The sequence below is a fragment of the Vulpes vulpes genome, chromosome 5, assembly GCF_048418805.1.
Source record: "Vulpes vulpes isolate BD-2025 chromosome 5, VulVul3, whole genome shotgun sequence".
NCBI lineage: Eukaryota > Metazoa > Chordata > Mammalia > Carnivora > Canidae > Vulpes > Vulpes vulpes.
The window spans coordinates 10,878,207-10,898,798 of record NC_132784.1 but is presented as its reverse complement, the minus strand read 5'-3'; the positions used below and the strand labels follow the sequence as shown (position 1 = coordinate 10,898,798).

The window sequence follows — 20,592 nt, the reverse complement described above, 5'->3', positions numbered from 1 at the left end:
AGAAGTGCAGACCAGAGTATTCATATTACCTTAGGACTCTAAATTCTATAAGAATTGATGCCTGTTCTGTAAACAGAGCCCTCTTCTCTTGCACTTAAGCATTTGTTTGCAGATCAATACCCATTAACAACTGGGGGAGATGGGCAAAGACTCTAACAAGGGCCCCAGGTCTCCCTGGCTGTGTCCAAAATAGCAGGGAATCACTGTCCAACAGAGGGGCTGTCACTCTCCCAGCCCGTCCTCTGGGACCCCCTCATTGGACCCCTCCAGGACCTCACGGTGAATCACTGAATACATCGGCCACCTTCAGAGGTCACTTAACTCCTCTATAACAAAGATGGCATAGCTGTTGACTGAACGAATAAATGAACCTCAATCTTTTCATCTCTAAATGAGAAGGTTAGACTAAAATAAGACTCCTTGAAATTCCTTCTGGCTCTGACATCATCACCATTGATAAGTGGCTGTGAAACTGGATTATGCAGGGTCTTCTGGCCTTACCAACTCTTTAGAACAATTTTATCTTTTCCCTCAGCTAGGTAATGATGCGCCTAAGGGCAGGGAGGGTGTGTAGGCCTGCTTCCATGTCTGGGAATTGTGTGGTGGGGGTCCCAGCGCTGGCCCACAGGGTCTGTCCCTTGCTGCACCTCTAGTGCCCATCTCATAGCTGCTCAGCCTCTCCTTGGAGCACAGCTGTGCTGGCCTACACCCTGCAGGTGTTCACTCCCTCTCCTCTCTCAGGGCTTCCCTGACACCGTGACATGAGTCACCAGGAGAGCCTGCCCCACAAGCAGGCATGCACAGTCCAGAGGCACAGGGCTTAGGGATCCTCAGAGCAGCCCTGGGCCATAGCATGGGGGTGGCAGGGCACAAGCAGACATACTCCTCAGGGGCTTCCAACAGACGGGAGACCAAGTCAACAATGAACCCTTGATTTGGCTTTTCCTCCTCATACCCCCACTCAGCTCCCTGGGATCCCGTCCCAAATAACACATGCATACACAGCAGGCCTGAGGCTCTGCCCTTAGTGGAGACTCCAGGCTGAGAAACAAGCCCTGGGGATCTGAGGAGAGCCAAGAGAAGGCAGGAGGGCAGTGTGCTGCCACCAAGGAGGGCTTCCGGGGTGCTGAGTAGAATCTCAGGCAGGAGAGAGGGAACCTGCCATGGAGTGAGGAGAAACACTAAAGCAGAAACAATCGAACGAGGAATTCTCTCAGACAGCAGTAGGGGGCTTTGGTTAATCCAGGGTTTCTTCACCCATGGATGTCTATAAGAGGACATATCTTTGTTGTGGAGGGTCTGTCCTGGGCATTGCAACATCTCTGGCCTCTACCCACTAGACACTGGTAACACCCTCCCAGTCAAGACAACCAAAATTATCTCCAGACATTGCCAAATACACACACACACACACACACACACACACACACACACACACCAGTGGGGGGGGGGGGGTAGGGGCAGGGAATGAGAACCACTGGGTTAATCAGAAATGATTCAAGAAACACACTCCAGGGGGCAATTTGAGAGCTATTTACTAGGGAGAGTGGGTAAGCCCATGCATTCTGGAATGCCTTGTTTTCTTCAACTACAAAATGAGGATGATAGTAATGGACCTAGCTCATGAGTTGGCCAGTAGGCTTTGATGAGACCCTTTATATATATTAGGACACACATGACAGAGTCTGGTACATGTAAGGGCCATGGACCTCTCATTATTTGTCTTTCAAGGAGAAAGGACCCTAAGGCAAAACAGGAGTGGGAGCTTCTTGCAGGGAGATCTTGCTTTCTCCTTACTGATTTCCCAGCCTAAAGGAAACACGGAGGCAGGGGAACCTGGGTGGTGCAGTTGGTTGAGCGCCCAACTCTTAGTTTTGGCTCAGGTCGTGATCTCAGGGTCATGACATTGGCCCCTGTATGGGCTCCGTGCTCAGCAGGGAATCTTCTCTCTCCTTTCCCTCTGACCCTTACACTGTACTTTGTCTCTCTCTCAAATAAATAAATACATTTTTTAAAGAAAGAAAACACGTAGGCAGAGTTAGCAAACAGTGAGCAAAGAACGATGGCAGGCTATTCTGTGGGTGGCAGCAAGAGGCATGGCCACTTTAAAAGTCTGACTAGAGAGACAGCCACAAAGCCAGAGGCGGGCCACCTGATTGTTCAGGGACCAGGGCTTCTCGGATGTTTAGAGGCTCATGTTTTCCCGGCCAGTCCACCCAGCAGCCTGCCCCCAGCCATCACTGGGGCTTATTCGCCTCAGTTTCTGTGTCCTCAGGCCCAGGGACACACATAGCCTGCTCTCTTTTCTGAGCCTCCAAAAAACCTGCCCCCCAAAAGTAGCTCCAAAGGCAGGCATTCCAGACAGGCACTCAGTGAGGTCTGGGAACACTGGTGCATTACCAATATGTGGGGCTGGAAAAACTTGTAGCAGAATGCCTCACAGTGCACTTTGTAAAAAGAAGCTCCTAGGTCCCACCTTGTTTCAGGGATCCCTTTCTTTCCAGATCTTCCTCCTATCCAGCTTGGAGCACTGACTTCTCACCCTTCTCCTCCAGGCTGCCTGAAATTCAAAATCCCTTTTAAGGGACGCCTGGGTGGCTCAGTGGTTGAGTGCCTCCCTTTGGGCTTGGGCGTGATCCTGGAGTCCCAGGATCAAGTCCCATATTGGGCTCCCTGCGTGGAGCCTGCTTCTCCCTCTGCCTGTGTCTCTGCCTCTCTCTGTGTCTCTCATGAATAAATAAATAAAATCTTTAAAAAACACACACACACACAAAAATCCCTTTTAAATAAAAGATGGGACAATTTATCTCCCATGAGTCTGGTCCCTCTGCCCCTGGTGGGGGTCAGGGGTAGGGTTAGAGGGGAGTTTGCCTTTTGTGGCAAACTAGGTCCCAAAGGAGCAGATCTCTCTCTCTCTCTCTCTCTCTCTCTCTCTCTCTCTCTCTCTTAGAGAAGTTTTGCTTCCTCCTAGCCCAGGTGGTTCAAATTATTGCCTGTCTCTAAAAATAAGGTAATTCTTCTCATTAAAGAAACATTCTCATGTACCAATAGAAAAGAGATGGATCTCTAAGTGGTAAAGAGCTTTCAGAAGAGCAGGGTGAGCTGATCTGAAGCTCAGGCCCCAGCTTATGATTTAGGGACATAACTGGCTTCTGCATTCCTGCATCCTGGAGGTAGATGTCTAAAGGGTTGCAGAAGACCTGGCAAAAAGGAGCAGCGCTAGTAGCATGGAGACCCCTCCCCAGCAGGCAGGTTTTACACCTGCAAAGCTTCCTAGAGTGCTCAGAGCAACAGGAAGAAGTCTCAAGCCCCTCCCCTCTCCCACCACCCTCCTTCCCTGTCCTCCTCCTCCCACCCCACCCAACGCCCCCCCCCCCCCTGCTGCGTCCCACTGGGCCTCTGGTGGCTCAACTCTCCCTGGCTCTGGTCTCTAAGAAGCAGGATTTTACAGACTGGGAAGCCAAGTGTAAGTAGGGGCCGTCCCAGAATGTCCAAGCTGCAAAGCTCCGTGAATGTTTTCAGCTGTAAGCTCAGTGCTAGGAGAAGGAAATGGGAGCAGGGAGATGGAGATGACTAAATCAAGGGCACTTGGGGTAGGGGAGGGATTAGGGAAGTCTGGTCCCTGCTGGATGCAGAGTAGATCTCTGACCCCAGCATCGCCCTCTAGTACTTGCTCCAGAGGGTGTGTGGCTGGGACCATCCTCCACGTGTTTCTCACTTACTGGGGCCTCAGTGTACAGATCCCCAGAGGCCACAACCCACCAGATTGCAACCACCATGCACTGGCGGCACCACATCCTGACCCTGCACATGTGGCCGCCAGCCAGCATTTGCAAATTTCAGTTTACAGCTTTATTAGAGAATTGGGCCAACAAGCTTTTTTTCCTTTAATGAAATGGAATAGAATTAAATTTAAAATATCAGATGTTACCACGTGTCACAAAGGTAAGTCCCGTCTCTGAACGCTTCTGTTTCAGTTAGGGATCGATGATCTATATTTAAGTGTGTATGTACTGGGTCAGGCTGTACAACCCTGCACAAATGCTGGAAAGCCTTTGCATTGTAGCCATCTGACAGATCAGACACCCAATAAAAGCTTTCAAAAATGAGTATTTGCCAACCGAAAGGAGACACCGTGAGCCTGGGAGAAATCTACTCAAGTGCCATCACCGTAGCAAGAAAGGGATCGAGGCCAGACTCCACTCCCACTACACTGAGCTGAGTTGCCCCTAAAACACTGTCCACCGCACAACTTGGTTTGATTCCTCTTGTTAGAGGATCAGCGTTCTCATCGGAGACACGGGCAGATGGAAGACCAAAGACGTCAGAGGCAATGGAAGTGGAGAGCCTGCAACCAGCCAGTGCTCCACAGCAGGATAGCAGCTGGCAGGGGAGCGGGCCCCAAGTCAGGCAGAAGGAACACGGGAGTCTTCTTGGCCCAGCAAGGTCTCCTGCCCAGGCTCGAGTAGGACCTCTGTGCAGCAGTGTTTGAGACCAGACTTCTGTTACAAGAAAGTGCCTTTGGGACTGATAGGGAGATGAGGTCCTGCTCTGAGCAGGTGCCACAGTGAGACGCCCTCAAGGAGAGAGGGCAAAGCCTTGGAGTAGAGTCAATGGTGGGAACCCCAAGTGGGGACCGTGCAAGAGACACCTCATGGGGGTCACTGCCTCAAACACACTGGAGGAGGAATGTGTGGGGCAGGCTCCACGCCTCTCTCTTCTCCTTTTTTCCAAAATGCCCTGCCTGCCTCCAGGCCACCTCTCGGGTCAACAGCACGCTTTTGAGCACCTGAGGGGATGCTCCTCTCCAAAGTGCATTACCGAGCCCTGTGGTTAATTTTTCAGTAGCTGCTTGCCTCGCTAATGGTCTGGGAAACCAACTGGGCCTCCCCTGCTGCCTAAGTGCCCAGGCCTCCCCCACCCCGGCCCTGATTGGCCTGGCGCTGCCCCGCAGCCAGGCTCACCACACCGCCACCGGCTCTCCTTTGTCCTCTACCAAGGACTTGAGCCTCTGCCGTGGGGCCTGGCATCATATTTTACCCGAAATTTTACCTGGTCTGATAAGCCTGGGAGAGTGAAAAGTTGTGTCTTAATTTCACCTGGAGAACCAGTCACATCCGGAAGTAACTGCTGCGTGGGAAGAAATCCCAGGGCTCCCAGGTTGATGGGAAAAGGAAACTGGCTTCCTGGGCCTAGAGACTCTGCACTGTCACCAGTGACATCAGGATGCCTGGCCCCTGACAGCTCTGGCTATTTCTTCTGCCGCCACCAAACTGGCCTCAGTCGGGGTCACCATACTGTGACTGGCCAGGCCCCAGGCCAGAGACCAGGCTGGAGTATGTAGGTCTCCAAACCTATTGTCCTGTGACCCCCAAAAGAGAGCACCCTTGCTTTTTTGGCTGCAATCATTATAGTATAAGTCCCTACCGCCATCTACCCAAAGGTACCTGTCCCACCCCTACCACTGTTTTTTTTAAAGGGTTTCCCAGGAGACCACCTGCAAGGGCTCCCGAATAAGGCCCCTCCTCCAGTGTCTGGTCTTGCCACCATGTTGCAATGACCACCTGAAGTGGCCATATGCCCACTTGTGCAGGTCTGGCTCTCTCCACAGAAACCACTGATGCCTCCACTTGAGGGGGAACAGGATCCCCAGTGGCCCACAGCACAACCAGGCCCAAGCATCCCTGGGCAAAATGCCCCACAAAGCTTGTAATTAACCCAAGTCCAGCCCTCTGGGCTCACACACACCTCGGTCTGACCGTGCCACTCCACTGGTCATGCCTGTGCCAACGTGATTCCCTGGAATGGAAGGGTGGATCAGGGTGGGGGCTGGGGTGTTGCAGCTCAAACTGTGGGAACTCTGAGTTTTCAGGCCAATGCTCTCCAGGTCCAGAGGGGATCTCTGTGCCCAGTTCTGAGGCTGCCTCATTTCCCACCCGAGGGCAATGAGCAGCTACTAGAACATCCATGCTCTACAGCAAGAAACCTCCAGGGTGTGGTCCGGCCTGGACACTGGCTGACTTAAGAACAGCAAGTACCCAGGTAGCTGACGTAAACTTCAAGTATCCACCTTAAAGGTAACTTTCAGGCCTCCGTGAGAACAGTTGCAGAGCACCTCCCAGGCGCTGGGTCTGGGAATGGACGAGTGCCCTGGGGCTTGCATGTTAAGTGGGCCTGGGTCCCGCTGCAGGGGTCTGGAGGGTCCACGCGGCCGCATGCCCCCACGAACACACACAGCAGGGCATTTAGTTCTGGAGGTGGGGGTGCAGCACTGGAGCTGGCCGTCGTGGGGAGAGGCATGGGGTCAGCATTGGGCTGGCTGAATTCTGTCCCTTCCTATGGAGCGAGGACACTGACCCAGACCAGGCCGTCTGTTCCCCTCAGTTCCCCTACATCTCTGTGTCCATGGGGACAGCCGATCCCTGCTGGTCTCCTGCATACCCTGCAGAGCAGAGGGAAAGCGGTGGGCTGCTCCCTGTGAAGTCCTCAGGAGCCTTAGGCAAAGTCAGAAGTGACAGGGGCACCCCATCCCCCACCAGCCTCTATCCCAGGGCCCCCAGCCTAAGGCCAGCTGTATTTGCATTCTATTTACATAAATTTGCATAAGCACCACAAACGTGTATCTTGTAGCCAATTATTTCATTCAGGCATCTCTGCATTCCAGGAAAGGGCACCAGGAGAGATGTGGCCCTGTGGGCTTCATGTCAAAAGGGCACCCAGAGTCCCTGCCCCATCCCCAGCCCCCCTCCCGCACAAAATGTCTCCGGTGGGCCTGCACCTTCCCTCCCCCATCACCTGCTGACCCTGAACCCTTCTCAGGAGCTACTGTCTCCTGCCTCTGGCTGTGGCCACCCGAAATTCCAGTTTCCTGGGGAAGGCTGAGCCTTGACACCTCCAATCCTCCCCTACTCTTCAGTGGCCCTAATTTAACCAATCAGAAATCTTAGATGTGGAGGGGACGGACTTTTGGAGTATCTTACACAGGGATGGTCAACTTGATCCCACCTACAGATAGTTAAGAGGGCAGCTGCTCTGGATAAGGGGAGGGTGGGCATGGAGGCCCACCCTTGATCTAGGCCCTCACAAAGGCCTTTGTAACCCACTGCATTTCACCTCTGGGAAAATGTAGGTGTGACGAGGGGAAAGGTCTCAGCCAAGGTCACAGTGGCTGCAGCAGAGCAAGGACCAGAACCCAGGGGAGGTGGGATCCTCATGCACCCAGCAAAAGTGGAGAACATGCCCAGGAGGCTGCAGGCCTCACAGAGCAACTTCCAGAATCAGAGCAGCCAGATGGGCCTGGAGCAAAAGTAGAGAGACAGGGGTCCCATCCTCCCTTCCACCCAGGGAGAAGGAGGGTTTCTGGAACTTCAGGAAGACTGTGATCCTGAATGGGAGAGTGCAGGAGAGACTGGGCCTGGCAGCCACCAAATCAGGCCCTCCAGCCCGGGGCCAGGCCAAAGGACAGAGGGCACCCAGGGTCCTAGGACTGTTTCCAACCCACCTTCTACACTGCTTCTAGATAGGGGTAGGTAGGGCCTGCAGGTGGCAGTCCCACTGTTGGCCTAGGCCTAGGGGATTGATTGTGGCAAAGGACAAGGAGCCAGGGGAATCTGGATGAGGGGAGGCAGGGGATTAACATGAGTTCAAGTCTCATTGTACCATCTGCACTTCTGCTCTTGCTTCATCATCCCATTTCACAGATATGTTGAGCTGAAAGGTGTAGGAGGCCCAGCAAGGCAGAGATTGATGGTCAGCTCCATGGCAAGTCTCTTGACTCCCAGACTAGGGTGCCATGGCACCCGCAGACCTCTGGGACAGGGGGCAGGGGAGGGGTGGCGGGCATTCATTGCCCACTGGTCAGAGCAGAAAGAGTTTCCTGAGCGTTTCTCCGGGAAGGAGGACACAGGACAACAAAGAAGACTTTTCCAAGGGGGAAGACTTATGGAACTGGCTTTTTTCAGTGGTCTGTCTTCCTCCCCCTGAACCCCTTTCTTTTCCTCTCAGATTGGCTGGCAGTATTTTAATGAACACCTACTAAGTGCCAGGCACTTCCTGGCAATTTGTCACTTAATTCTCACACTACCTGAGGCAGTATATTCTCTCAGATTATAGCTGAGGGGATCCAGATTCTATGGGGAGACCACATCTGAACCCAGGTCAGTGTGTTTCTTTACCCTACGGATGCCTCCAGAGCCCCAGCAGGGCCCCCTCCTCCTCCCAGGAGACCCCGTGCCCCGCTGACCGTGGCTCCTGGCCCTTGGCACAGATCACAGCTCTTGCACCATTATCCACCATAAGGTTTTCCTTTTCTGCAGGGACCCTGCTTTTTGCACGCCACCAGGGCCCAGCAAACCTTCAACACTGGCTGGCAGGTCGGTGAAACCGGCCCTACTCCACATACAAGCAGGCTCTTAGAGGCCTACCTGGCAGTCCACAGACCTGCTCCGGGCGAGGCAAATCTCAAGTGAACAGAGTCGTGGGGCTGCCACTGACCTGGAGGCTGCAGACAGCCGACGAACCTCACTAGGCTCGGCAGGCAGGCACTGTGAGGTGTGCTGGGGAGGGAACCCTGCTCCCCAGCTCGCGTCCCCTCTGGTCACACCACGCAGACTGCCTCTGTTCCTCCCTTGCATCACGCCGGCCCCAGTCCTTGGCACTAACGGGGGTCACAGGAGCCTTCCACTTAGCGAGGCAACCACAGCAGAAAGGCCTAGGAGCCAGGCAGACCTGGTTCAAATCCCAGCTCTGCCACTTGCTCCGTGCATGAGGCCAAGCAGGTCACTTTCCCCATCTGAAAAATGGAGCTGATCCCATTTACCTGGCAGGGGCCAGGGAGGCTTAGGGGGGGCTGATTTATTTTTTAATTTTTTTAAAGGTTTTATTTATTTATTCATGAGACCCACAGAGAGAGGCAGAGACACAGGCAGAGGAGGAAACAGACTCCTCGCAGGGAGCCCGATGCGGGACTCGATCCCGGGTCTCCAGGATCAGGTCCTGAGCTGAAGGCAGATGCTCAACCACTGAGTCCCCCAGGCGTCCCAGGGGGCTGATTTAAATGTGGCACAGTGCTGGCCTCAAGGTGGGACCTCAACAAATGTCACTTCCCTTCCCCGACCCTTCCCGGAGAGCCAAGGCTCCCGGAACAGAACCGAGCAGGTTGAAACACATGGGGGGGGGGGGGGAGGGCTTATCTCAGCTGCTGACCAGCCTGTTTGTAGACGTGCCTGAGGTCAGTGACCCCACCTCTGCCCTGCGGAGCTGTGACTCCTCTGTCCCGGAGCCGCCTCAGCTGACTGTCTCCTCCGCCCACACCCTGCACCAAGTGAGCTGGGCACAGACCACCTGCCTGGGGACCCAGCAGAAGGAGCAGCGCATGCTGAGATGGCAGCGGAGGCCTCTGGTGAGCAGGATCCCTCCACCCCAGCCTGTGGAGAGTCCCCCGGCATGAAGGACAATACCTTGCACACCGGATCAGGTGAGACATGCAGACAGACATAGGGGAAGCTGGGAGGGGCAGGGTGTGAGCACCCCATCATGATTTCCCCCCTGGTTACCCCTAGCTGGTTGGACTTCCCTTCCTCCGCAATGCCTGCTGGAGTGCAAGGGCATGTCCTTCTCCCTACCCCTCGTCCCCTTCTCAAAATTCCAGCAGAGGATATGCCACGAACCACCCTGCTCTTGCCATGAAAGGGCCATGGCCCCCGAGGGGGAAGAGAGGATTGGCCACTGTCGCACACCGATGTTTCCTATTTAGTTTGCTTACACAATTGGCTTTTTCCAAAAGCAACTTAAGAGAGCTTATAGTGAAAAGTTGAGCGACAACGCTGATTGTAAACCTGACACACATACAGATCATGGACTGGAGGGAAATAAAGTAGAACTTAAATATATTCAGGGAGGATAATATAGTCATGAATATGGGTCTGAGTATCCGAGTCACCACGGTAAGAAGAGAAATAAGGTTAGTCCCTGGAAAGGAGTAAGCACACTAACATTTTTCTTCTCAGAGCTCTGTAGGACAGGCATGGAGTGTCGTGAAGGACAGTCATTGACTTCCTATTCATAAAAATTCAGAAGCAGATCGAGTCAGGCTGTTTGGCTCATAAGAACCCCTGAGAAAGCAAAGGGTAGAGTGTTAAAATGCCACCCCAGTAGGGTGGGTGTAGTCCTGTACAGACTTCTGATCATCAGCCGTGGCCCAGGTGCTCAAGGAGTTGCTGGTTTCATTTGGACCTCAGACCAGTGCTTCTCAAACTAGAATGTGCACATTATTTCTTGTGGATTCTTGTTAACATGCACTTCTGATTCATTAAGGCTGGCTGGGGCAGGAGAGACTGCAATCCTAAACCACGCCCTGAGGCCATCACATGCACCACAGTTGGAGCAAGGTCCTGAAACCCAGACTTCTCTAGTTCTGTGCCTTTGCAAACTCCCCCAACTTAAAGACGATGTGATGCTACCATGGACCAACAGGGAAGACCTGCTTCTGGGCTCATTAAATGCTCCCCGGAGGTACTGGGCCAGCTTCCTACATTCTCATTGGCCACCGGTGGTCTAGTCACAAGCCGAGACACCGGATCTTACACAGAGTTAAGTACCTGCTATGTGCTAGTGAGCTCCCTTAGGGGAATGGTTGCTCCTGCCCACCCCATCCCCAGTCCCTTATCCACACCCACCTTTTAGCACTTGCCTTTAGAACCTTCTCCACACTGTTGTGCTAGTCACGGTTAAGTCTCCTGTGGATCCACAGTTCATTCCAATGAGCTCAGAGAGTTCTTCCTCTTGGGAGAGCTTATGTTTCTTTTCTTTTTCTCTCTTTTTTTTTTTTTTAAGATTTTATTTATTTATTCATGAGATACACACACACACACAGAGGCAGAGGCACAGGCAGAGGGCGAAGCAGGCTCCATGCAGGGAGCCCGATGTGGGACTGGAGCCCTGGACTCCAGGATTATGCCCTGAGCCGAAGGCAGGTGCTAAACCGCTGAGCCACCCAGAGATTCCTCAGAGTTTCAACAGAGGACTGAAAGAAGGGCAGCCTTATGCCAGAGTACCGAGCTCTGGGGTGCAGGGGGCCCCAGTGCCCGGGAAGCCAAACCTTATCACATCATACAACACTGGTTCAAAATAAGGTGCCAAGTGGAGACAGAGTTTGTAACTCCAATCCCAGGCCCCAATCACACTTTTGCCAGCCTGCCTCCCCACTCGGTGGCTTGTCCCCACAGACTATTCCCACAGTCCGCTGCCACCTCAGCTCTGGGTGGTTCCGATAGGCTTTTACCCACGAGGTCACCACAGTGGCAGGGAAATTCCTCCATTTGCCCCACCAGGATCACCTGCCGGGACTGCAGCCTCGTTATCCGTGCACCCTCCGGGGCCCCAGCAGCACTAGATCCAGGCAGCCTGGCTCCCAGCTGTCAGAGTACATGGGCACATGGCTTCTCGTGGCCATCTCCTCATAGTCAATGAGGGTGTTTATTCTGGAAATGGATGTGTTCTGTCCTAGCCTATAAATGCCGGATCAATCCAAGAAGCTGAGAGTGCACAACGGTTCCTCTCCTCTCTGGCCCAAGGAGGAGATGAACCTATATTTTCTTCCTGGATACTCTTGTCTTCTTCGCCAAAGGGCTAGCCTTGTCTCCAGAAAAAGGGGCAATCTCAGGAGGCTGACACCAGCGGCTCCATAAAGAGAATATTTGGCAACCCTAGGCCCAGACATCCAGCAGTGCATGCACTGGGCACATCCTCTGTCCCAGCACCACGCCAGCTCTGGGGCAGGCAAGGATAGCAGAGATGGTCAAGAGCCATGGGGGAAGCTTCCCGGAGAGGCTGAAGTTGGTGATGAAGGGTAAGAATGAGAGTGCGTTCACTCAACTGTGTGCCAGGCACTGCTCTAGGCACTGAGAATACAGCATTGAATGAGACAGACCTAACTCCTTGCCATAGGGGGGCTCACATTTCTGTGGGAGCGGACGGTTAATATGCAATAAACAGGAAAGTGGGTTTACGGCATGTTAGGAGAGAAACACTTCTAAAAAACAGAAAAGAAATAGGACATGGTGCATGGATGAGGGATGAGGGATGATGGGGTGGGTCTCACAGAAATGATGGTATTCAGCAAGTACCTGAGGGAGGCAGGGAGGGCCACAGGGATGCCCAGGGTCCAGGCAGAGGGAACAGCAAGGACAGCCAGTTGGCTGGCCTGAGGACCCCGCCTAATCTCTTTAAGGGGAAGAGAGGAGGCCACCCAGGGAGAATGGCTGTGGGGGTGGCATGCGGAGCAGAGAAGTAACAAGATCTGCCAAATGTCTTAAAGGATGGTTCTCACTGCTCTGCCCTTGGCCTGATCAGACCCGAGGCTGGCACAGAGAAGGCACTCAGCCAATGTCAACGCACCATCCTCTCCCCTAGATCAGGACGGGGCCCATCTGCTTCCAAAAGTTTGGCCCCCAGAGTATTCAGGAGACATTTTTTGAGCCCTCACCCACACGAGACCCCTTGCCAGATAAGCTTCCACTCAAGGCACTCCCAATCCAGGGGGAGACAGACCCGCAAGCCACTGAGGCCAACAGAGCCGGTGGGCCTCTTGGACTTCAGCAGGGCATTCACCTGCCTACCTCCCTGTCCCCATGAGGGCTCCGGATGTTCTCTTGCAGAAGTTCATGCTCCCCTTAGAATATTCTTCCCCCTATAGTCTTCGGTCAGGTCAGCCTTCATCTCTCTCCAGTTCATGGGGAGCCCCACAGAGAGGCCCTCCAGGTCTCTATGGAAGGCTGCTGGATGGATCCAAGGGTCCTTCCAAGAATGCCACAAGATCTCTGAGTGCCTCCATTTCTCAAGCTCAGGCTCCTTGTGCTGCTTGCTGGCATTGCAGGAAGGATGCTCAGAGATCACCATCAGCCAGAGACATTCAAAGAGCACCTAGTGTGTGTGTGTGTGTGTGTGTGTGTGTGTGTGTGTGTGTGAGTCGGTGGGGGGCGCCAAAGGGAGCTAGGAACTGGTTCTGTCTTCCTACAGTTTATAACCCACTGCAGCAGCAACCCACCATCCAAGGGCAGGGACCAGGCATTGGGCCCCTTGCTCCCTGGCACCCAGAACGTCGTGTGGTATTCCCTGAGCATGGAATGGAAAAGGACCCATGAGAAAGAACTGCCATGGGAACTCAGAGAGGGTGTTGCCCGTGGGGCAGGGTGGAGCAAAAGGAGGCAGGAGAGGATCTGGGCCTTGGGGCCTGGCAGTGGAGAGCTGGGGACAGAGGGTATTCTAGGCAGGAGGAAACCTATGGAGGTGAGCAAGCACAGGTGCTCATGGGTGGATGCCATGGGGGGGGCAGGGGGAGTGGGGAGAAGAGGCCCTTCACAGCAGCAATCCCACCCTGCTGTTGTGCTCTTTGGGGTCCATTTAGTAGGGCCCAGTCCCCCGAGTCTGGCCTCAGGGTTCAGATAAACCTCCCTAGGGCTTATCTCCCCTGCCCAGTTAGGCTCCCTGGGGTAATCTGAAGCTCTTTATCGGGGACTGCTGGAATATGCCCCCAGGCATTTTCTAGATGGAGTCCCAAGGGTCTGGGAACCCCCAGTCAGTCTCCCAGAAGATGAGGGACCTTAACACCAACAGCACCTCACCTAACCAGAGCCCCTACCTCCTCACCTGTAAAGGGAGGGGAATAACTCAGCACCTGTTGTGAGGCTGCAGGTGAGAAAGGGCTTCAGATGGGCATGCACCCCTCTAGAGAGACACCCCGAACATGCTCACCTGCTGTGCTGTGGTGCCATCCACATGGGGGTGGGGGGCAGCAGTCAGTGTTGGGGGCCACCTTTCTCGGGGGCAGGGTAGTGTCTGGGGGCCTAGGAGGTCTACACAGGAAGGTGAGCTCAGCAGTTTCTCCCAAGGGCCCCCCACCAGCTTCCAGGCCTCGGAACCTGAGGCTCTGGGCAAGGACCAAAGGTCCGCCCTGTGCGTGGACAAGGGACAGCGGAGGACCAGGACCACACTGCCTGGATGCTGCCTTGTGTCACCCCCACTTCCGCGGCAGGATAAGAAAGAAGCCGGTTTCAGCCTGACGTCTTGGCCTCTCGCCACCTGTGCACGTTTCGCCGCCACTTAGCCTCGGTCGTAAAATGGCAGCGGACCTGAGGTTCCCTCGGATGAAGGTGACCACCGGCCTGCGCGCCCTCGTCCCGGCGTGTGCGCGCTTGGGCAGGGCGGGGAGGGGCGGGCACAGGTCGGGGCGTGGGCGGGGGGCTCGGGGCGTGGGGGCTCGGGACGTGGGGGCTCGGGGCGTGGGCGGGGGGCTCGGGGCGTGGGGGCTCGGGGCGTGGGCGGGGGGCTCGGGACGGGGGGCTCGGGGCGTGGGGGCTCGGGGCGTGGGGGCTCGGGACGTGGGCGGGGGGCTCGGGGCGTGGGGGCTCGGGGCGGGGGGCTCGGGGCGTGGGCGGGGGGCTCGGGACGGGGGGCTCGGGGCGTGGGGGCTCGGGACGTGGGGGCTCGGGGCGTGGGCGGGGGGCTCGGGGCGTGGGGGCTCGGGGCGTGGGCGGGGGGCTCGGGACGGGGGGCTCGGGGCGTGGGGGCTCGGGGCGTGGGCGGGGGGCTCGGGACGGGGGGCTCGGGGCGTGGGCGGGGGGCTCGGGGCGGGGGGCTCGGGGCGGGGGGCTCGGGGCGTGGGCGGGGGGCTCGGGACGGGGGGCTCGGGGCGTGGGCGGGGGGCTCGGGACGGGGGGCTCGGGGCGTGGGGGCTCGGGGCGTGGGCGGGGGGCTCGGGGCGGGGGGCTCGGGGCGGGGGGCTCGGGGAGTGGGCGGGGGGCTCGGGGCGTGGGGCTCGGGGCGGGGGGCTCGGGACGGGGGGCTCGGGGCGTGGGGGCTCGGGGCGTGGGCGGGGGGCTCGGGGCGGGGGGCTCGGGGCGGGGGGCTCGGGGCGTGGGCGGGGGGCTCGGGGCGGGGGGCTCGGGGCGGGGGGCTCGGGGCGTGGGCGGGGGGCTCGGGGCGGGGGGCTCGGGGCGGGGGGCTCGGGGAGTGGGCGGGGGGCTCGGGGCGGGGGGCTCGGGGCGTGGGGCTCGGGGCGTGGGCGGGGGGCTCGGGGCGGGGGGCTCGGGGCGTGGGGCTCGGGGCGTGGGCGGGGGGCTCGGGGCGGGGGGCTCGGGGCGGGGGGCTCGGGACGGGGGGCTCGGGGCGGGGGGCTCGGGGCGGGGGGCTCGGGGAGTGGGCGGGGGGCTCGGGGCGTGGGGCTCGGGGCGGGGGGCTCGGGACGGGGGGCTCGGGGCGTGGGGGCTCGGGGCGGGGGGCTCGGGGCGGGGGGCTCGGGGCGTGGGCGGGGGGCTCGGGGCGGGGGGCTCGGGGCGGGGGGCTCGGGGCGTGGGCGGGGGGCTCGGGGCGGGGGGCTCGGGGCGGGGGACTCGGGGAGTGGGCGGGGGGCTCGGGGCGTGGGGGCTCGGGGCGTGGGCGGGGGGCTCGGGGCGGGGGGCTCGGGGCGGGGGGCTCGGGGCGTGGGGCTCGGGGCGTGGGCGGGGGGCTCGGGGCGGGGGGCTCGGGGCGGGGGGCTCGGGGCGTGGGCGGTGGGCTCGGGGCGGCGGCTCGGGGCGTGGGCGGGGGCCTCGGGGCGTGGGGGCTCGGGGCGTGGGCGGGGGGCTCGGGGCGTGGGGGCTCGGGGCGTGGGCCTCGGGGCGTGGGCGGGGGGGGCTGCAGCTCCGCGATCGCGGCGCGGGGGTGCGGGCGGGCCGGCGGCGGGCTGGCGGGCGGCCACGTGCCCGCAGGGCGGTCCCCGCGGGCGGGCGGAGGAGGAGGAGCCTGCGGCCCAGCGCCCGCCTCCAGCGCGGACCTGCCGCCGCCGCCGCGGCTCCGAGCTGCGGGCCGCCTCGGTGAGTGACCCCCGCCCCGGCCGCGACCCCGCCGCGCCCCGCCCGGGACCCCCGCACCGCGGCTGCAGCCGCCCGGGCCGCGGGGGCCGAGCCACGTGCGCCCGGCGGCGGCTCCCGGCCCCCCAGCTCCCGGCTCCTGGCACCCGGCTCCCCGGCCCCCCAGCTCCCGGCCCCCCGGCTCCCGGCTCCCGGCCCCCCGGCTCCCGGCACCCCGGTTCTCCGGCCCCCCGGCTCCTGGCACCCGGCCCCCCAGCTCCCGGCTCCTGGCACCCGGCTCCCCGGCCCCCCGGCTCCTGGCACCCAGCCCCCCAGTTCCCCGGCCCCCCGGCTCCTGGCACCCTGCCCCGGGGGGCGCCGGCCGCGTGCGCCGAGGGGAGGCCGGGCCCGGGGGCCGCGCGGGGCGGGGCGGGGCGGGGGCGGGACCTGCCGGTCAGGCCTCCCCGAGCCTCGCAGCCGCAGCCGGGCGGGCCGGGTCGGGGCGGCGGCGCCGACCTTGAGCGGAGGAGGCCGGGCCGACCCCTGCCCGCCACCGCCACCGCCCCCGCCCCCGCCCGCCGAGCTGTTGCCTTAACCCTCTTGACCGTTTTCCCCGAAACCTGGGGGCAGGCTGCCCACAGGGGCGTGGCTGGAACTTTGGGCGCTCCGGGTGGAGGACGGGGAAGGTACTAATGTCCTCGGGGGCCCGAGGGGCCAAAACCAGGGAGGAAATGCGGCCCGTCCCGCTGGAGCCCTGACGGAGGGCACCGAAAGGCCTCCCAGGTGTCCAGGGCCGCGTCTGAAACAGGCTCTAGAAGTGGGCTCTGGAAATAGCCCCAGGGAAGTATCTCTGTCCATCAGAGCGCCGGGATGATATAATTAATAGCAGACATTTATTGTGCACTTATCTGTGCCAGGCAGCTTGCTTTGCACACACTGCCCTGGTTAACCCTCAGGGCAGGAAGGAACGGCTGTGGCTGTCATCTCGTGACAGATGGGGAAACCGAGCCTCAGAAACCATGGGTAGTTGGCAAAGATGCACAAGTAGCAAGTTGCAGAAATAGGGATTTGTATTCAGATTTATCCGACTCGGGAACCCAGAGGAGCCAGCTGATGGGACAGAAGGGACATGTTCTCAGAGGTGGCAGCCTAGAGAATGCAGTGTTGGGGGCCGGGATATCCACAGGACCAAAGGGTCTCACGTGGGTGTGCCCCTTCAGTCACCTGCATGGCTTGTTAAAAATAGGGATGCCTAAAGCCTACCCGTGGCTGACTGAATCTGAGTCTGCGTGAACCCCCGCCCAACACCCAGCCAGGAGGGCTGGAGGACTAAGCCTGTGTCTGTCCATCCTGGCACATGGGGATGGGGGGAGGGGTGGGAGGGGCAGCTTGGAGCAGGTGTTTGATCATGGTCTGATGGAGAAATGACCTACCTTAGTAGGGCAGGGGGCATCACTGGGTACAAAAGGTTTCCTGAAGGAGGCCTTGAATGATGGGCAGGTGGCCTCTGCCAGGCAACCTAGGAGGAAGGCCTGGAGTCGGCATGGGGTGACGTTGGCTTCAGAGCCCGCAGGGAGCTCAGCCCAGGCCACCTGTTCACTATCAGGGAGCTCAGCCCAGGCCACCTGTTCACTAGAGGGTCAGACAGCTGGTCCCAAGCCTGCTGAGTTCCCCAGGACCTGTGGTCACTCTGGGACCACAGGTGTGCCCCCTCCAGCCTAGAGGTGCCAAACAGGTAAATTACTCTCCAGCTCATGTCTCCTGTCCTTGCCCCATGGCCCTTCCCTCCTCGCGCTCATCAGAGTATTGGGCAGGGCTCCAGATAGTAAAAAGTGAGAGTTAAGGACTCTAGTGCAAAGCTGCATACCCGAGCAATGGAGCTGCCTGACTGTAGGTGAGAGCCCCCGGCTTTGCAGTCAGATGCAACCGAGTTGGAATCTCAGCTCTTTACCATGTGACCTTGACCAAGTCCTTAACTCTCGCACTTGCTTCTTCATCTGTAAAACCTTGCTAAGGACGCTGCACCTGATATCTCTATCAAACAGTGACAGTAATGCTTGCCTGGGGGATTAGCTGTGTGAAGTGCTGAGTTTTAAGAGTGCAATAAATTAAACATCAGAGCCCTCTCTCTTCCCCCAGGATTTGAACATTAATCAGCTGGGGACCTTCTAGGTTCATTGCTCTTCTAGTCCAAGCCCCTCAGTTCCCTAGAGAAGGTAGGTAGCTAAGGCCCAAAGAGTGGCTTCCACCGCCTTCTTCTCTGTTGCAGAGCTGGCCATGGGCCCAGGCCTCGAGGCTCCCTGCTTGTTGTCCTGGCCAGCGCCTTCCAGACTGGGAGAAAAGTCTGTGCTCCTGCTTTATTCCCTGGCCAGTCTGCAAAAAACACCTCAGGGGCCGGAGTGATTTTCAGGCATGTTGGGACAGGCCAGGGAAGCAGGTTATGCAGTTGATGTCCAGGCTCCCTGAGGCTGGATCTACCCCTTCCTGCCCTCCCCACCAGTATAGTGGCCACGACTTCCTTGGCTGGGCATTCCAAGCTGGGCCTCAAATGGGCGCCCCATGAAATTGCTTTCTAGCATCTGGACTGAGAATGGGCCTCTCAATTTAAAACAAGGAAGGTTGCCTTTATAAGTAGTTATTAAAACTTAAGATCAAGCTGGTTCTTTCCCTCCTTCCTAGGGGCTGGAGGGGTGTGTGCCTCTTTTTCTACTCATATTCTGACGTTGCCAGCCCAGTCCCAATCCAGGGGGCTGTGGAAATTATAGGACTTGGAGAGAGGAATGAAGGGGTGGGGATAGGCCACTCTAATGTGGTTTTCAAACATTCGACTACAGAATTCTCTTTTTCTCTCTCTGTCCTCTGCAGCTGGGCCTACCAGCTGTCTAACCTACCCAGACCTCTGCACATCAGCCCTTCACATCCTTGGCATGGCACAGGCACCTCATGGATCACATCTGATATGGCAGTTATCGTCCCTGAACGTTTAGTTCCCCACACGCCAGTCCCTGGGCTGAGCACATCTGAAACTTCAACCCTCTTAGGAGGTAGATAATATTGTTCTCCCAACCATAGGGCTTTTCCAAGTAAACATGAGGCTTCAATCCATTCTTCCCACCAAACTGGAGGCTCCTAACCACTAACTCCAAATGCTTGTCCAAATTCTGCCTCATTTACTCATTCAACAAACATCTATGGAGCACCAGTCAGGCGCCAAGTACTCAAGACCGAGTCCCACTGCTGGTGGGATGAGGGTCCATTGTCATTTTTTTTTTTTTAAGATTTTATTTATTTATTCATGAGAGACAGAGAGAGGCAGAGACACAAGCAGAGGGAGAAGCAGGCACCATGCAGGGAGCCCGATGTGGGACTCGATCCCAGGGCTCCAGGATCACGCCCTGGTGGAGAGCTGCCCTAAACCGCTGAGCCACCCGGGCTGCCCTCCATTGTCATTTTTAAGCTTGTGCGAACCCACAGCCTCCACTCACTTCTGAAGAGAAGTAAGGGAATTCAGCAGCACTGAGGCCCAGGTTCCTCAGCTAGTGGGAGCCAGGGCAGGTGCGTGCGTGCATGGGGCTGTCAGGGTGGGATCAGTGACTGCTGATATCAGCGATATCAGGGTTGTGGCCTGCATTGTCACTTCATCCCAGGGCAGAAGGTTTCCCTCCCCCTCAGATGTGGACCGCAGTCGCCTGGGAATTACTGGCACCAGCTCTTCCCAATCAGCCTATCCTCATAACTCACCACAGTCCCTTGGCAGAAAGTGCAACAGGTGGGCGCTAATTGTCCTGCAACCAGGCAGTAACTTCCTACCTCCCACTTCTGCCTAATGCGAGCCAGGTAGGATGTAAGCAAACGATTCTTAAGCCTTCCAGAGCTATCAGATTAGGAGATGAAACTGGAGAAGCTACAGGCCCCAGATGATAAACTCATTCACAGGTAAACACAAAGGAATTTGCAGGCCATCTCGGTGCCCTGGGGGACAGCAGGTCTCCCAAAGCCCATGTGCTGGGCTTTGTGCTGGGTGACCCTTCCTGTTCCTATAACATCCGCTGTTTGTCCTAAGGCCGTCAGGCTGTGAGGAGGGTGGGCTCGGGAGGTGCCAACATGCCTAGCAGTAGTGCTGAGGGTCCCGCTAAAGGTGAATCATTCAGGACACATGGTGGGGGGGTGGGTGTTGGCTGTGACATGGGCCCTACAGGTGGAGTCTGTGTGAAGATAGAGTGACCTGCTACATCGCCAGGGTAGGCTTTTTGGGATCCAAGGGGCCTGTGCTGGGGCAGGGTGACCAGCGAGCTCTGTGCATGGGACACTGGGGCAGGGAGGGGGAGCCAGTGACCACTGTCCAGTGAATCAGCCACGACCTGGGCGTGGGACCGAGCAGCTAAAAGAGGTGGGCCAAAGCCCCTTGTGGTTGGTCCATGCAGATGGCTTCAGGCTGGCCAGAAATAAAGTGGTGCCCGGAGCTGGAAGGAAAGGGAAAGAGCCTGTGGCGGGCGGGGCAGCCAAGGATTGTGTTGGGGGTTGGGGACTTCTGTCCAGGAAAGCCCTGCCCTCCCGGTGTTCCTGGATTGGAGGGCTGACAATGCTCTGTTGTGTGTTGCCTGTTGGACCTGTTTGTCTTCCTCTAACCTTTGCTACAGTTCTTCTTGAATGTTCTGATCTAGCATGGCTGTGTGTGGTGAAGGTAGAGGGGGAGCTCTGGGCACAGCCGAGGGCCCATTGAAAACCCCAGGAAACCGGGAATCACAGCCGACCTGGACCCGTC

At 57.9% G+C, this 20,592-nt stretch overlaps 1 protein-coding gene across 2 annotated transcripts in view; it reads left to right on the top strand.

The window, feature by feature from the left end:
• Positions 1–9,216: 9,216 nt before the first annotated feature.
• Positions 9,217–20,592, top strand: part of STEAP3 (STEAP3 metalloreductase) — a 50,995-nt gene continuing 39,619 nt past the window's right edge. Inside the window, exon 1 of one of the 2 annotated variants that reach the window (XM_072757568.1) lies at positions 9,217–9,475. In XM_072757568.1, coding sequence (XP_072613669.1) covers positions 9,382–9,475 — 94 coding nt within the window. In that variant the 5' untranslated portion in view covers positions 9,217–9,381. Of the gene's footprint in view, positions 9,476–15,656; positions 15,852–20,592 lie in introns of those variants that run through there. The other variant, XM_072757571.1, reaches the window with a different exon arrangement.